Source organism: Chiloscyllium plagiosum, unplaced genomic scaffold (assembly GCF_037043375.1).
Source record: "Chiloscyllium plagiosum isolate Xiang-an unplaced genomic scaffold, Cpla_swu_hap1 HiC_scaffold_24, whole genome shotgun sequence".
In the NCBI taxonomy this organism is placed as follows: Eukaryota; Metazoa; Chordata; class Chondrichthyes; order Orectolobiformes; family Hemiscylliidae; genus Chiloscyllium; species Chiloscyllium plagiosum.
The window spans coordinates 54,143,355-54,157,572 of NW_028270162.1; the positions used below are offsets into that span (position 1 = coordinate 54,143,355).

The 14,218-nt window shown below is 42.6% G+C and overlaps 1 protein-coding gene across 2 annotated transcripts in view; it reads right to left on the reverse strand.

The window, feature by feature from the left end:
- top3b (DNA topoisomerase III beta) overlaps positions 1 to 14,218 on the reverse strand; it is a 78,073-nt gene that overhangs the window by 49,974 nt on the left and 13,881 nt on the right. For both annotated transcript variants that reach the window (XM_088000187.1, XM_043716084.2), the window contains exons 5-6: positions 8,029 to 8,225; positions 4,327 to 4,483 (exon numbers count right to left, since the gene is read on the reverse strand). In XM_088000187.1, the coding sequence (XP_087856313.1) occupies positions 4,327 to 4,483; positions 8,029 to 8,225 (354 nt within the window). The remainder of the gene's footprint in view (positions 1 to 4,326; positions 4,484 to 8,028; positions 8,226 to 14,218) is intronic.

Genomic DNA, 14,218 nt, shown 5'->3' on the forward strand with positions numbered 1-14,218 from the left:
TTTTTATACTCCATTCCCTTTGAAATAAAGGCCAAAAATCCATTTGCCTTCCACTGAACTTGGTGCTAGCTTTTTGTGATTTATGCATGATGATCCCCAAATTTCTCTGTGCTGCAGTTTTATGCAGTCTTTCTCCATTCAAATAATATTCAGCTCCACTACTCTTCCTGCCAGAGTAAATAACTTCACATTTTCCTACATTATATTCCATCTATAGTGTGGAGAGCAAGGCTGGTAGGTATAGGGAATGCTGGACGACCAGAGAAATTGAGGCTCTGGTCAAATAAAAGGAAGAGGCATATAACAGGTATAGACAGCTACGATCAAGTGAATCCCTAAAGGCAGTAGGAATATACTTAAGAAAGAAATCAGGAAGGCAAAACAGGGACATGAGATAGCTTTTGCAAATAGAGTTAAGGAGAATCCAAAGAGATTCTATAAGTACATGAAGGACAAAAGATTAACTAGGGAGAGAATAGGGCCCCTAAAGATCAATGTGACCAACTATTTGCTGAACTACAGGAGATAGGTGAGGTAATAAATGAATATTTTGTGTCAGTATTTACTGTGGAGAAGGACGTGGAAGCGAGGGTCCTTAGAGAAATAAACAATGATGTCTTGAAAAGAGTTCATATTACAGAAGAGGTGGTGTTAGAGGTCTTAAAACATATAAAAGGTAGATAAATCCCCAGGAGCTGATCAGGTGCTTCCCTGAATTTTGTGGTATGCTAGGGAAGAGATTGCTGGGCCTCTTGCTCAGATATTTTTTATCATTGACAGCCATGAGGTGAGGTGACGGAAAACTGTTGTGCCGTTATTTAAGAAAGGCTGTAAGGAAAAGCCAGGTGAATATAGATTGGTGAGCCTTAAGTCATTGGTGGGTAATTTGCTGGGCAGAATGCTGAGGGCCAGGATTTACATGCATTTGGAAAGGCAAGGACTGATCAGGGATAGTCAACATGGCTTTGTGTGTGTGTGAAATTGTGACTCACTAACTTGACTGAGTTTTGAAGAAGTGACAAAGGAGATTGATGAAGGCAGAGTGGAAGAAATTGTCCGTATGGACTTCAGTAAAGTGTTGGTTCTGCTTGATAGACTGTTTAGTAAGGTTATATCACATGGGATCCAGGTGAGCTAGCAAATTAGTTCAAAATTGGCTTGAAGTAGGAGACAGAGGGTGGTAGAGGACTGTGACTAACAAACGTGTCACAATAATTGATGCTTGGTCCACTGCATTTCGATATTATATCAATGATTTGGATGCAAATACAGGAGGTATGGTTAATAAGCTTGCAGATGACACCAAAATAGATGGTGTTGTGAACAGTGGCCAGATCAGATGGCCCAATGGGCAAGGAGCGACACATGGAGTTTAGATCAACATGAGGTATTGCATTTTGGTAAGGCTAATCAAGGCAGGAGTTATACAGTTAATGTTAAGGTCTTGGGGAGTATTGCAGAACAAAGAGACCTAGGGTGCAGTTTCATAGCTCCTTGAAAGTAAAGTTGTAGGTAGAGAGGGTGGTGAAGAAGGTCGACAAGCAAGGAGCCGTCATTTGTCTACCTTGGATTCCAGCATCTGCAGTTTTTTTGTCTGTGACCAGAGTGGTGAAGAAGGCATTTGGCATGCTTCCCTACATTGATCAGAACATTGAGTAAGGGAGTTGGGATGTCATGTTGCAGCTGTATAGGACATTGATGAGGCCACTTTTAGATTACTGCATTCAATTCTGGACGCCCTTCTATAGGAAAGATGTTGTTAGACAGGCTGTTGTCTGGACTGGAGGCTTAGAGTTATAAGGAGAAGCTGAGGGGTGATGTTATAGAGGTTTATAAAATCATGAGGAGCATGTATCAGGTGAGTAACCAAGGTCTTTTTCCAAGGGTGGGGAAGTCCAAAACTGGAGGGCATAGGTAGAAGGTGAGAGGAATACTGCATCCAGTTCTGGGTAACACACTTTAGGAAAAATACAAGAGACCTTGAGAGGGCAATTTACCGGAATGGTCCTGGAGAATTTTAGTTATAAAGTTAGACTGGGGAAACTGAGATTGTGCTGATTGGAGAAAAGGAGATTTAGAGTGAATTGAAAAGGGTGCACAGGATTATGACTGGGTTTGGATAAGGTTGGCAAGGAAAAGCTGCATTAAGTTATGGTGGCAAGGACGAGGGGACACAGAAGTAAGATTTTGGGCAAGAAACGAAGGAGAAATGCGTGGAAGAACGACACAACACGTGGAAATGATCTGGAACTCACTACTCAGGAGTGTGGTGGAAGCAGAATGGTGGAAAAGAAATTTGATCGCAACTTGAAGGAAGTAAACTTGGAAGATTACATTTAGGTAGAGTAGTGAATGGATTGCTCAGCAAACAGACAGCAAAAATTCTAACTGACTGTTCTACTTGCTCTCTTTTGAGTCTACAATTGCGCTCTGTTAGAATCAAGGATAATCATGGTATTCTATTCAAATTTACCTTTTCCAAAGGATGGAGGCTACTGTGTTCCCTCTACATTGCTTCATATAACTATCAGTTTTTCAACCCCTAAGTCTGATATGACTATTTCTTAAATACTTAATTACTTTTTAAATAGTCTTACAGTCATAGTGTTTTCTTGTACCACAACACTACAGTATAGTTCTTTACTTATAAGTATCAGTTTAAGGAAACAAATAACATTTTTCCCCCCCAACTGTCACAGCTAGAAAGGAATGGCAACTGCTACAACTAGACGTCTCCAATTTTTATCCAAAACTATTAAATCCCATTAGGCTGGAAGGAGTGCACAGAATGTCAGCATCACTGTGAAGCAGACCTGAAGGACCATGAGGAAGTTGGCATTATTATGAAGCAGACTGAGACAGCTGACCTGTATGAGAAGGGCTGAAGTGACAGGACATAAAATTCAGTGGCAGAGAGCCCCTTAACCCATTTCTACTTGTCTGAGCTGATGTGTAACATCACAGGAATCTATAGATCAGGTAGGTAATTGATAAGAACAAACAGGAAATTCCTGGAGAAACTCAGCAGGTCTGGAGAGAAAGCAGAATTAATGTTTTGGGTCCAGTAACCTGTCTTCAGAAGGATTGGGTTGTCAAAGTCCACATAGGTATCAATAAGATAGCTAGGACTAGAAAAGAGGTTCTGCTGAGGGATTACAGGCATCTCAGGGTTAAATTAAAATGCAAAACCACAAAGGTTTTAATCTCCAGATGAGTCACTGAGCCACATGCAAATTGGCATAGGGCAAATAAGATTAGAGAGATAAATGTGTGGCTGAAAAAATGGTAGAGGAGAAATGGGCTCTGATTCATGGAGCACTGGCACTGGTACTGGGAAAAGAAAGCTGTTCTGATAGTATGGGCTTCATTTGAAATATGCTGGGGCATACTTCTGATGAATCGTATAATTAGAGTTCTACATAGGACTTTAAACTAATTAAGGGGTGGGGTCAACTGAAGAAAAGTTTTCAAAATTTCAAAAGATATGAGGGGTCAGATGTGACAGGTTGTGAACAGGTGAACAATAACCCAAGTATTACAGGAAGGGGTAGAAAATATAAATCAAAGAAGGTAAAAATTAGAACCAGAGCAAGTAATTAAGGTAAAGAGTCAAAACTCTACTGAATTTGCAGAGCATTTGAAACAAGATAGATGAGTTGACAGCACAAACAAAAATAAATTAATATGACTTGACAGCAATCACGAGGTTGCACTGTGACCAGGATTGGGGACTCAATATTCAAGCATATTGACGTTTCAGAAAAATAAGCAGAAAAGAAGGGTAAGTATGATAGCATTGTTAATGAAGGAAAGAATCAGTGGTGATTAATGATATAGGTCATGAAGTCAAATTAGTTTGGATGGAAATAAAGGATGGCAAAAAGAACGAACTCACAAGTGGGAGTCATCAATAGGTCCGTGAAGAACAGCTTTACTGTAGGATAATAATAAATCAGGGAATAATGGAGGCGTATTAGAAGGTCACTGGAATTGTCATGGGTGATTTTAATCTGCAGTTCATCTGGATATATCAGATGGGCAAGAGTAACATGAGTGGTGAATTTGTGAGTGCATCAGGGTTGGCTTTTTGGAACAATATGCTGCACAACATACCTAGGAACAGGCTATTTTAGGTTGAGTCATGTGTAATGAGACAGGATTAACATGAGATCTTGGAATTTAGAAGGTAGCAATCACAATAAAAGTCTTAAATTGTTGACCTTAACTTTAACAAGATCAGGTTTGAACCACACACTGTATTAATGTTACTTGACTTCTCTTTAAATTGATGAAGACTACTTGAGTTCAGGAAATTTCAACACATACCTTTGCCTGCAAGACCCAGTAAGTCTCAGGTTTGAAAGATTGGATCTTGTCATGCCTCTCAACACAGAAACCGAGAGTGGGTGTCTGGCAGGGTCCAAATGAGATGAGGGAACTGTCCAAATTCCCATATTTTCCCTGGAAGTACTTGGTCTGAAACCTGAAAAAAACATGGCATCAAAAGCAATCATTCTGCAATGGGAAATAATAGGTTTTCAGCACAGGGAGGCTTATTAGTCAATGAGTACACTCCACATATCAATAAGGCAGAGCAACAAAGGGTTCTGGAGAAGCAACACTCTTCAAGCATTTTTTTTCTTTGTCATTTAGATCACTATCTTTCATCAACACTTCAAGATAAAATGGAGGTTTCTCCCAAAGACCAAAAGTTTACTGTATCATAGTAAAGATAATAAATGATTCCCAGAATGCACAATGAACAACAATAGATTTTACAAGCAGACAATGAATAGCCAGAAGGCCATGAGCAGTGTGTGAAGGGTGCTTCAATTTGAAGAATTAGAATCCTTGAAGGGAAATTATCTATTTTACCAATTCTTCCACCAAGGAGAAAATGAACGTTCAGACAGACAAAACTCCCAAGGGGTGCAAATTCAACTTAATACTACAGACTGAAAAAAAAAGTAAACCAAACACAGCTTTAAAATCCCATGTACCATCAGTTAGAATTTGAAGAAATGTCATCCAACTGCACCAAACAAATTACCAAGAACACAAGGCCTCTTTAAAAGAGATGGTCAACTGTTAACTTGCAGGTCAGTCTTCAAATAATAATTTAACTGTTGTCAAGACATGACTAATAACTAGCTTCGGTAGCTTTTAATACCCCTTGATGATCTTCTCAACGCCCATATGGGAGACTTTCAATGCTAAAATAGAATCTGAAAGCATCGGTGCTAAACCTGCACTGGGAATGACTTACCAATTTCTACTGAATTTACAATAGGGGTTTTATCAACTTACTTCATAAGCACTTAATTGATGATCTACCATCTACCAACACTGACCCACTTTCCTTGAAGACATATCATTAAATTGCTAACTGGGTAAGTCCTGTCACACCAGCAGGTCAGAACCAGCAGAAGCAGCAACAGTGGTATACATTCGCGAGGAAGTTGCCATGGAAATCCTCAACATTGGCTCCAAACTTCAAGAAGCTCATGGCTTCAGCTTAAACATGAGCAAGAAAACCTCTTGCAGATTACCACATACTGGCCTCCCTTAGCCAATGAATCAGCACTCCTCCATGTTGAACAACACTTGATGAAAGCACTGAATGTACTTGGCTAGGGCACAGAATGTACTTGCGCTGGGGGATTTGAATGCTTATTACCAAGAGTGGCTCAGCGGCAGCAATATTACGCTGGTCAGGTCCTAAAGAAACTAGCATAGCTGCTAGACTGCAGCAGGTGCTGAGGGAATCAAATAGAGGGACAAACATACTTGACCTCATTCTCACTAAGCTGTCTGCTGCAGATGCATCTGTCCATGATAGTACCAGTAAGAGTGATCACTGCACAGTCTTTGTGACGTCAAGATCCCACCTTCACATGGAGAATACCCTCCGTTGTGTGTGGCACCATCATCGTGTTAAATGGGACAGATTTCTAACATATTTAGCAATTCAGGACTCAGCATCCATAAGGCACTCTGGGCCAACAATTGCAGCAGAGTCATTCTGTAGCACAGTTTATAATCTCATGGCACTGCAGAGGCTCCACTCAATTATTACCATCAAGCCAGGTATTCAACCCTGGCTCAATGGCGAGTGCAGAAAGACATGCCAGAAAAAGAACACGGCATACCTAAAACGAGATGTGAACCTGGTGAAGCTAGTAAACAGCAAATAACAGACAGTGCTGAGTGATCCATGAACCAGTGGATCATATCTAACTTCTGCAATCCTGCCACATCCAGTCACAAATAGTAGCGGACAATTAAACAACTCACTGGAGGAGGCGACTCCATACATAGCCCCATTCTCAAAAGGTGGAGGAGCCCAGCATATGAGTGGAAAACATTTGGCTAAAGCATTCACAGTAATCTTCAGCCAGAAGTGTCAAGTGGATGATCCACCCCGACTTCCTCCAGTGATCTCCAGCATTACAGATACAAATCTTAAACCAATTTAATTCACTCCACGTGATATCAGGAAATGGTTGAAGGCACTGCAAAAGCTATGACAACATTCCAGCAACAGTATTGAAGACTTGTGCTCCAGAATTTGCCGCACACCACACCAAGCTTATCCAGTGCAGCTATGACACTGGCATTTACCTGACAATGTGGAAGATTGTCCAGGTATGTCTTGGAAACAAAAAGCAGGACAAATCTATTCCACCCAATTACAATTCCATCAGTCTACTCTCGATCATCAGTAAAGCGACGGAAGGTATCATGAACAGTGATATCAAGCAATACCTGCTCACTGACACCAAGGGTAGGGGTAATGAATTCTTGACCTCATGACAGCCTCAGTTCAAACATGGACAAAACATCTGAATTCCAGAGGCGTACTGAGAGTGATAGTCCTTGACATCAAGGAGCACTCGCAAAACTGGAATCAACAGAAATCAGGAAAAATTTCTCCACTGGTTTTTGGAGTCATAACTGGCTCATAGAAAGATGGCTGTGTTTGTTAGAGGTCAGTCATCTAAGCTCCAGGACACGTCTGCAGGAGTTCCTCAGGGTGGTGTCCTAGGCCCAAACATCTTTAGCTGCTTCATCAATGACATTCTGTCCATCATAAGGTCAGAGTGGGCATGTTCACTGAAGATTAAACAATGTTCACCACCATTTGCAATTCCTCAGATACTAAAGCAGTCCATGTTCAAATGCAGCAAGAACTGGATAATATCCAAGCTTGGGCTGAAGAGTGGCAAGTAATACTCGGACCGCACAAATGCCCAATAATGACAATTCCATTAATTGATAATTTAACCACTGCCTCTTTACTTTCAATGGCCTTACCATCACTGAATTTCTTCCACTATTAACATCCTGTGGGTTATCGTCAACTGGATTCACTATACAAATACAGTAGCTAAGAGCAGGTCAGAAGTTAGGAATATTTCAGCGAGTAACTCATCTCCCGACTCCCCAAAGCCTGTCCGCCATCAACAAGGAGTGTGATGGAGCATCCCACATTTGCCTAGATGAGTACAGCTCCAACAACACTCAAGTTTTACACCATTCAGGACAAAGCAGCCTGCTTGATTAGCGCTACATCCACAAGCATCCACTCCCTATGCCATTGATGCTCAGTATCAGCAGCATGTACTATTTACAAGATGCACTGCAGAAATTCCACGAAGATCCTTTGAAAGCATCTTCCAAACCCAGGACCACTTCCATCTGGAGGACAAGGGCAGCAGATACATGGGAAATGCACCACCTGCAGTTCTCCTCCAAGCCACCCACAACCCTGACTTGAAAAAGCATTGCTGTTCCTTCACTTTTGCTGGGTCAAAATCCTGAAATTCCCTCCCTGACGTCATTGTGAGTCTAACTACAGCACATAAACCACAGCAGTTCAAGAAGACAGCTCACCATCGCCTTCTTGTGAGCAATCAAGGATGGGGAAATAAATGCTGGCCAGCCAGCAATGCCCACATCTCTCAAGTGAATAAAAATAATACGGCAGTCAGCATTAATAGATAATGTATGCATATACACTTGCCGTACCTCGTGAAAGCACATCCTACTCGCAAGTCTAGCTCTTGACGTGCATCCACTGATAGTGCCTCGTTCCGATTCGGCTCACCCAACTGATTCATGGCATTATTAATGTCAGTATCTGTTATGGCACTGAACTTTGCACGATAAATCATCCTCTCATTCCCACGAGCAATGTTCATAACAGGTCGAATAGCATCAATTACCTGAATGAGTACAAAAAACACAGAACAGTACAGTATTCTGATTGTAAAGTTTAACTGGTGTATAAAAATGAATCTAATTAAACATCTAGTGATAACATCTTTGGTATTGTGACCATTAGGGATTGGCGGACAGCTGGTAAGGCTTGTATTGATTATGCTCACATGTTCTACTTTGGAAACTGAATAATTCGTACAACTCTGGTCTGTGATTCTAATGCAGATTACTGAAAAAAAGTGTCAAATTACATTTAAATTTGAAGTCTTTCACTATACAGGAAGTCTGTTGGTATACTTTTGAATCAATTTACAGGAGGTTATTTTATCAAACAGAGGTTGAATGATTGATTGGACAGAGTTCAGGCAGATACTTTTCTGGTTAGAGCTTTATTTCAATTTACATATCACTAAACTGATTGTTTGTTCCCCATGTACACATTTATGGAGAACAAATGAACACCTAATTAACATAATCACTCACCTGTTCCAACTTCCATTTGATCTTGGGCATCCCTGCCCAACTAAACTAGATGAAGACACTGAGGTGGGCCTACTAGATTTGTAACGTAATTCTGAGATATTTTCTTTCAGATGTAGAGATACATATATAAGATCTAATTGTCATGACAGAAACCTGGCTGCAGAATGACCAGGACTGGGACTGAATATTCAAGAATAATCGACATTTTGGAAGGACAGACAAGAAGGAAAAGGAGATATAATTCTGCTTGTAATTAGAGATGGGATTTATAAATTAGTAAGGGAAGATGTCAGATCAGAAGAACAATGTTTGGATGGAACTAAGAAACAGCAATAGGCATCAGAAATTGATTGGAGCTTTCTATAGGCTCTCCAAATAGTACCGGCTGTGAGAGGCATGGTAGTAATTTGGAGATAAGAGAAGAAAAGTATGGGCATTACTGTTATGAGTTACTTCAAATCGCATTTAGACTGTTAAACTAACTGAGGTAAAAACAATGACTGCAGATGCTGGAAACCAGATTCTGGATCAGTGGTGCTGGAAGAGCACAGCAATTCAGGCAGCATCCGAGGACAGGCAAAATCGACGTTTCGGGCAAAAGCCCTTCATCAGGAATAAAGGCAGAGAGCCTGAAGCGTGGAGAGATAAGCTAGAGGAGGGTGGGGGTGGGAGAGAGTGGCATAGAGTACAATAGGTCAGTGGGGAAGGAGATGAAGGTGATAGGTCAGGGAGGAGAGGGTGGAGTGGATAGGTGGAAAAGGAGCTGGGCAGGTCGGACAAGTCCGGACAGGTCAGGGGATCGAGTTTCTGGAGGTTAGAAGCTAGGATGAGGTGGGGGAAGGGGAAATGAGGAAACTGTTAAAATCCACATTGATGCCCTGGGGTTGAAGTGTTCCGAGGCGGAAGATGAGGCGTTCTTCCTCCAGGCGTCTGGTGGTGAGGGAGCGGCGGTGGAGGAGGCCCAGCACCTCCATATCCTCGGCAGAGTGGGAGGGGGAGTTGAAATGTTGAGCCACTGGGCGATGTGGTTGATTGGTGCGGGTGTCTCGGAGATGTTCCCTAAAGCGCTCTGCTAGGAGGCGTCCAGTCTCCCCAATGTAGAGGAGACCGCATCGGGAGCAACGGATACAATAGATGATATTAGTGGATGTGCAGGTAAAACTTTGATGGATGTGGAAAGCTCCTTTGGGGCCTTGGATGGAGGTGAGGGAGGAGGTGTGGGCGCAGGTTTTACAGTTCCTACGGTGGCAGGGGAAAGTGCCAGGATGGGAGGGTGGGTCGTAGGGGGGCGTGGACCTGACCAGGTAGTCACGGAGGGAACGGTCTTTGCGGAAGGCGGAGAGGGGTGGGGAGGGAAATATATCCCTGGTGGTGGGGTCTGTTTGGAGGTGGCGGAAATGTCGGCGGATGATTTGGTTTATGCGAAGGTTGGTAGGGTGGAAGGTGAGCACCAGGGGCGTTCTGTCCTTGTTGCGGTTGGAGGGGTTGGGTCTGAGGGCGGAGGTGCGGGATGTGGATGAGATGCGTTGGAGGGCATCTTTAACCACGTGGGAAGGGAAATTGCGGTCTGTAAAGAAGGAGGCCATCTGGTGTGTTCTATGGTGGAACCGCTCCTCCTGGGAGCAGATACGGCGGAGGCGGAGGAATTGGGAATACGGGATGGCATTTTTGCAAGAGGTAGGGTGGGAAGAGGTGTAATCCAGGTAGCTGTGGGAGTCGGTGGGTTTGTAGAAGATGTCAGTGTCAAGTCGGTCATCACTGATGGAGATGGAGAGGTCCAGGAAGGGGAGGGAGGTGTCAGAGATGGTCCAGGTAAATTTAAGGTCAGGGTGGAATGTGTTGGTGAAGTTGATGAATTGCTCAACCTCCTCGCGGGAGCACGAGGTGGCGCCAATGCAGTCATCAATGTAGCGGAGGAAGAGGTGGGGAGTGGTGCCGGTGTAATTACGGAAGATCAACTGCTCTACGTAGCCAACAAAGAGACAGGCATAGCTGGGGCCCATACGTGTGCCCATGGCTACCCCTTTGGTCTGGAGGAAGTGGGAGGATTCAAAGGAGAAATTGTTAAGGGTGAGGACCAGTTCGGCCAAACGAATGAGAGTGTCGGTGGAGGGGTACTGTTGGGAACGTCTGGAGAGGAAAAAACGGAGGGCTTGGAGGCCCTGGTCATGGCGGATGGAGGTGTAGAGGGATTGGATATCCATGGTGAAGATGAGGTGTTGGGGGCCGGGGAAACGGAAGTCTTGGAGGAGGTGGAGGGCGTGGGTGGTGTTAAACTAACTGAGCACTACGGCTAAGGAGGACAAGTTTCTGGAGTGTTAGGGGTAGTTTTCTAGCAGCCAACTAGAGGACATGATATTTTAGATCTAATTTTTGTTTTTAATATTAATTCATAGGATGAGGGTGGTACTGCTAGGCCAGTATTTGTTGCACATCCCTAAAAATGTCCTTAACTGAAAGACTAGGCCATTTCAGAGGATAGTTAAGAGTTAGTCACATGTATTCCAGATCAGGTAAGAACAGCAGCTTTCCTTCCCTAAAGGAGATTAATGAACCTGACAATCAATGATGGTCTCGTGATCACCATTAGACTTTTAATTCCAGACTTTTATTCAGCTCAAATTCCACCATCTACCATCCCCAGGATGTTATTGATTACTTGGATTACCTGTCCCACGACAATACATTACACCATTACCTCATTACATCATGAAAAAGGGTTAATTAACAATCTTGTTGTAAAATAACCTTTGGAGATAAGTATCCACAATATGACAAAATTTTACATTATATTTGGTAATGAGGTGATTCAATTTGAATCAAGGGTGTTAAATATGAATAAGAGAAATTTGAATGCATGAGGCGGACTGGAAAAATACAACAAAAGGCATAACTGGACAGGGTAACAGGTAGACTTCAAAAAACTATGACATGACTTATAACAACTATATTCAAAGTTTGTGCGAAGATTTGTAGCTCGGGTGCTTGTTGTTGTGGTTCTGTTCGACGAGCTGGAAGTTTTTGTTGCAAACGTTTCGTCCCCTGGCTAGGCGACATCATCAGTGCTTGGGAGCCCCCTGCGAAGCGCTTCTTTGATGTTTCCTCCAGTGTTTATAGTGGTCTGTCCCTGCCGCTTCCGGTTGTCAGTTTCAGCTGTCCGCTGTAGTGGTTGGTATATTGGGTCCAGGTCGATGTGTTTGTTGATGGAGTTTGTGGATGAATGCCATGCCTCTAGGAATTCCCTGGCTGTTCTGTGTCTGGCTTGCCCTATGATAGTAGTGTTGTCCCAGTCCCAACCACGCTCGGACAACAACTCACCAGAACGAAGGACCCGATACCCAACATGAGCAAAACTAATGTAGTGTGCAAAATACCATGCAAGGACTGCACTAAACACTATATAGGACAAACAGGAAGACAGCTAACAATCCGCATACATGAACATCAACTAGCCACGAAACGACACGACCAGCTATCCTTAGTAGCCACACATGCAGACAACAAGCAACATGAATTCAACTGGGACAACACTACTATCATAGGGCAAGCCAGACAGAGAACAGCCAGGGAATTCCTAGAGGCATGGCATTCATCCACAAACTCCATCAACAAACACATCGACCTGGACCCAATATACCAACCACTACAGCGGATAGCTGAAACTGACAACCGGAAGCGGCAGGGACAGACCACTATAAACACCGGAGAAAACGTCAAAGAAGCGCTTCGCAGGAGGCTCCCAAGCACTGATGATGTCGCCTAGCCAGGGGACGAAACGTTTGCAACAAAAACTTCCAGCTCGGCGAACAGAACCACAACAACAACTATATATTCCTATTAGGTGCAAAAACATCAGTCAACCATGGCTATTAAAGGAAGTTCAGGATCGCACAAGGTTAAAAGAAATGGCCAAAGAATTGCCAGAAAATAGCAGTAAATTGAAAGATTGGGAGGTTTTGAGAATACAGCAACGGAGAACCAGGAAACCAATAAAAACAGGGAGAACAGACTATGAATGCAATCAAGCAAAAAATAAAAATGGACTTTTAAAGCTCTGCATATAGGTATGCAGAAAGGAAAATATTGGCTAAAGTGAACATGGGTCCATTACAGGTAGAGTCAGGAGAATTTATAATGGCGAAGACAGAAGTGACAAAGTTGTTAAATGATTATTTTGAGTCTGTTTCCATTGAGGAAAATATAAGAAATCTCCCAGAACTAGAAATCCAAGTGGCTAGGGAGAATGAGGATGTGAAGGAAATTAAGTATTAATAAGATGATTGTACTGGATAAATTAATGGGACTGCAAATTAATAAATTCCTACGATCTTATGTTCTAAGTCCCAGGCTGTTGAAGGATGTGGCTAGAGAAATTAATACAATGGTGATTATCTTCCACCTGAAGAAGGGCTCATGCCTGAAACATCGATTCTCCTGCTCCTTGGATGCTGACTGACCTGCTGCGCTTTTCCAGCAACACATTTTCAGCTCTGATCTCCAGCATCTGCAGTCCTCACTTTCTCCTCAAACATAATCAAAGACACCTCCAAATCTGATTAAACTCTCTTCCACCTTCTTCCATTGGGCAGAAGATGTAAAAGTTTGAATACACGTATGAACATATTCAAGAACAACCTCCTCTCCACTTTATCAAACGTTTGAATGGAGCTTTTAAACTTTCATGTTGACCTCTCGCTCTCTGCACCTTCTCTGTCGCTGTAACACTGTATTCTGCACTCTGTTCTGCTATCCTGATGCACTTTGTATGGTACTATCTGCCTGTATAACACATAAAACAACTCTTTTCACTATATCGGGGTCCATGTGACAATAAATCAAACAAACTCATGACATGCAGGTGCAGCAAGTTATCAGGAAGGCTACTGGAGTGGTAGTCTTTATTGCAAGAGGATTTGAGAACAGCTGTGAAGTCTCACTTCAATTATATCGAAGCTTGGTTAGACTGTACTTGGGTAGAGTTTTAGTCTTGTTATCTCAAGGCAGATGTCATTGCCACAGAGGGAGTGCAACAACAGTTCACCAAACTTGTTCCCAGGGTGGCCAGACTATCCTATTAAGAGAGATTAGATAAACTGGGCCTATATTCTTTGGAGTTTTGAAAAATGACAGGTGATGTCATTGAAACCTACAATACACTTAAATGGGATAAGAGGTAGATGAGATAAGATGTTTCACTAAGTTGACAATTCTAGAGCCATGGGGCACATTATAAAAATAAGAAGAATGCCACTTTGTTTAAAATCTATGAGTTTTTTTTATTCAGAGGGTTGTGAATCTTTGAAATTCTCTACCATAAAGATTTGCAGAAGTTTAATCTTTGACTATGTTTAAGGTAGAGGTTGACAGATTTTGGCTTATCAAAGGCAAACAGAGTAATTGGGATGGGGTGAGTAAAAGGCACTGAGGTGTGCAATCAGCCATGATCATACTGATGACAGGACAGCTCAACAGGTTGATTGGTCTACTCCTTTCCTATTTTGCTGTATCACAAACA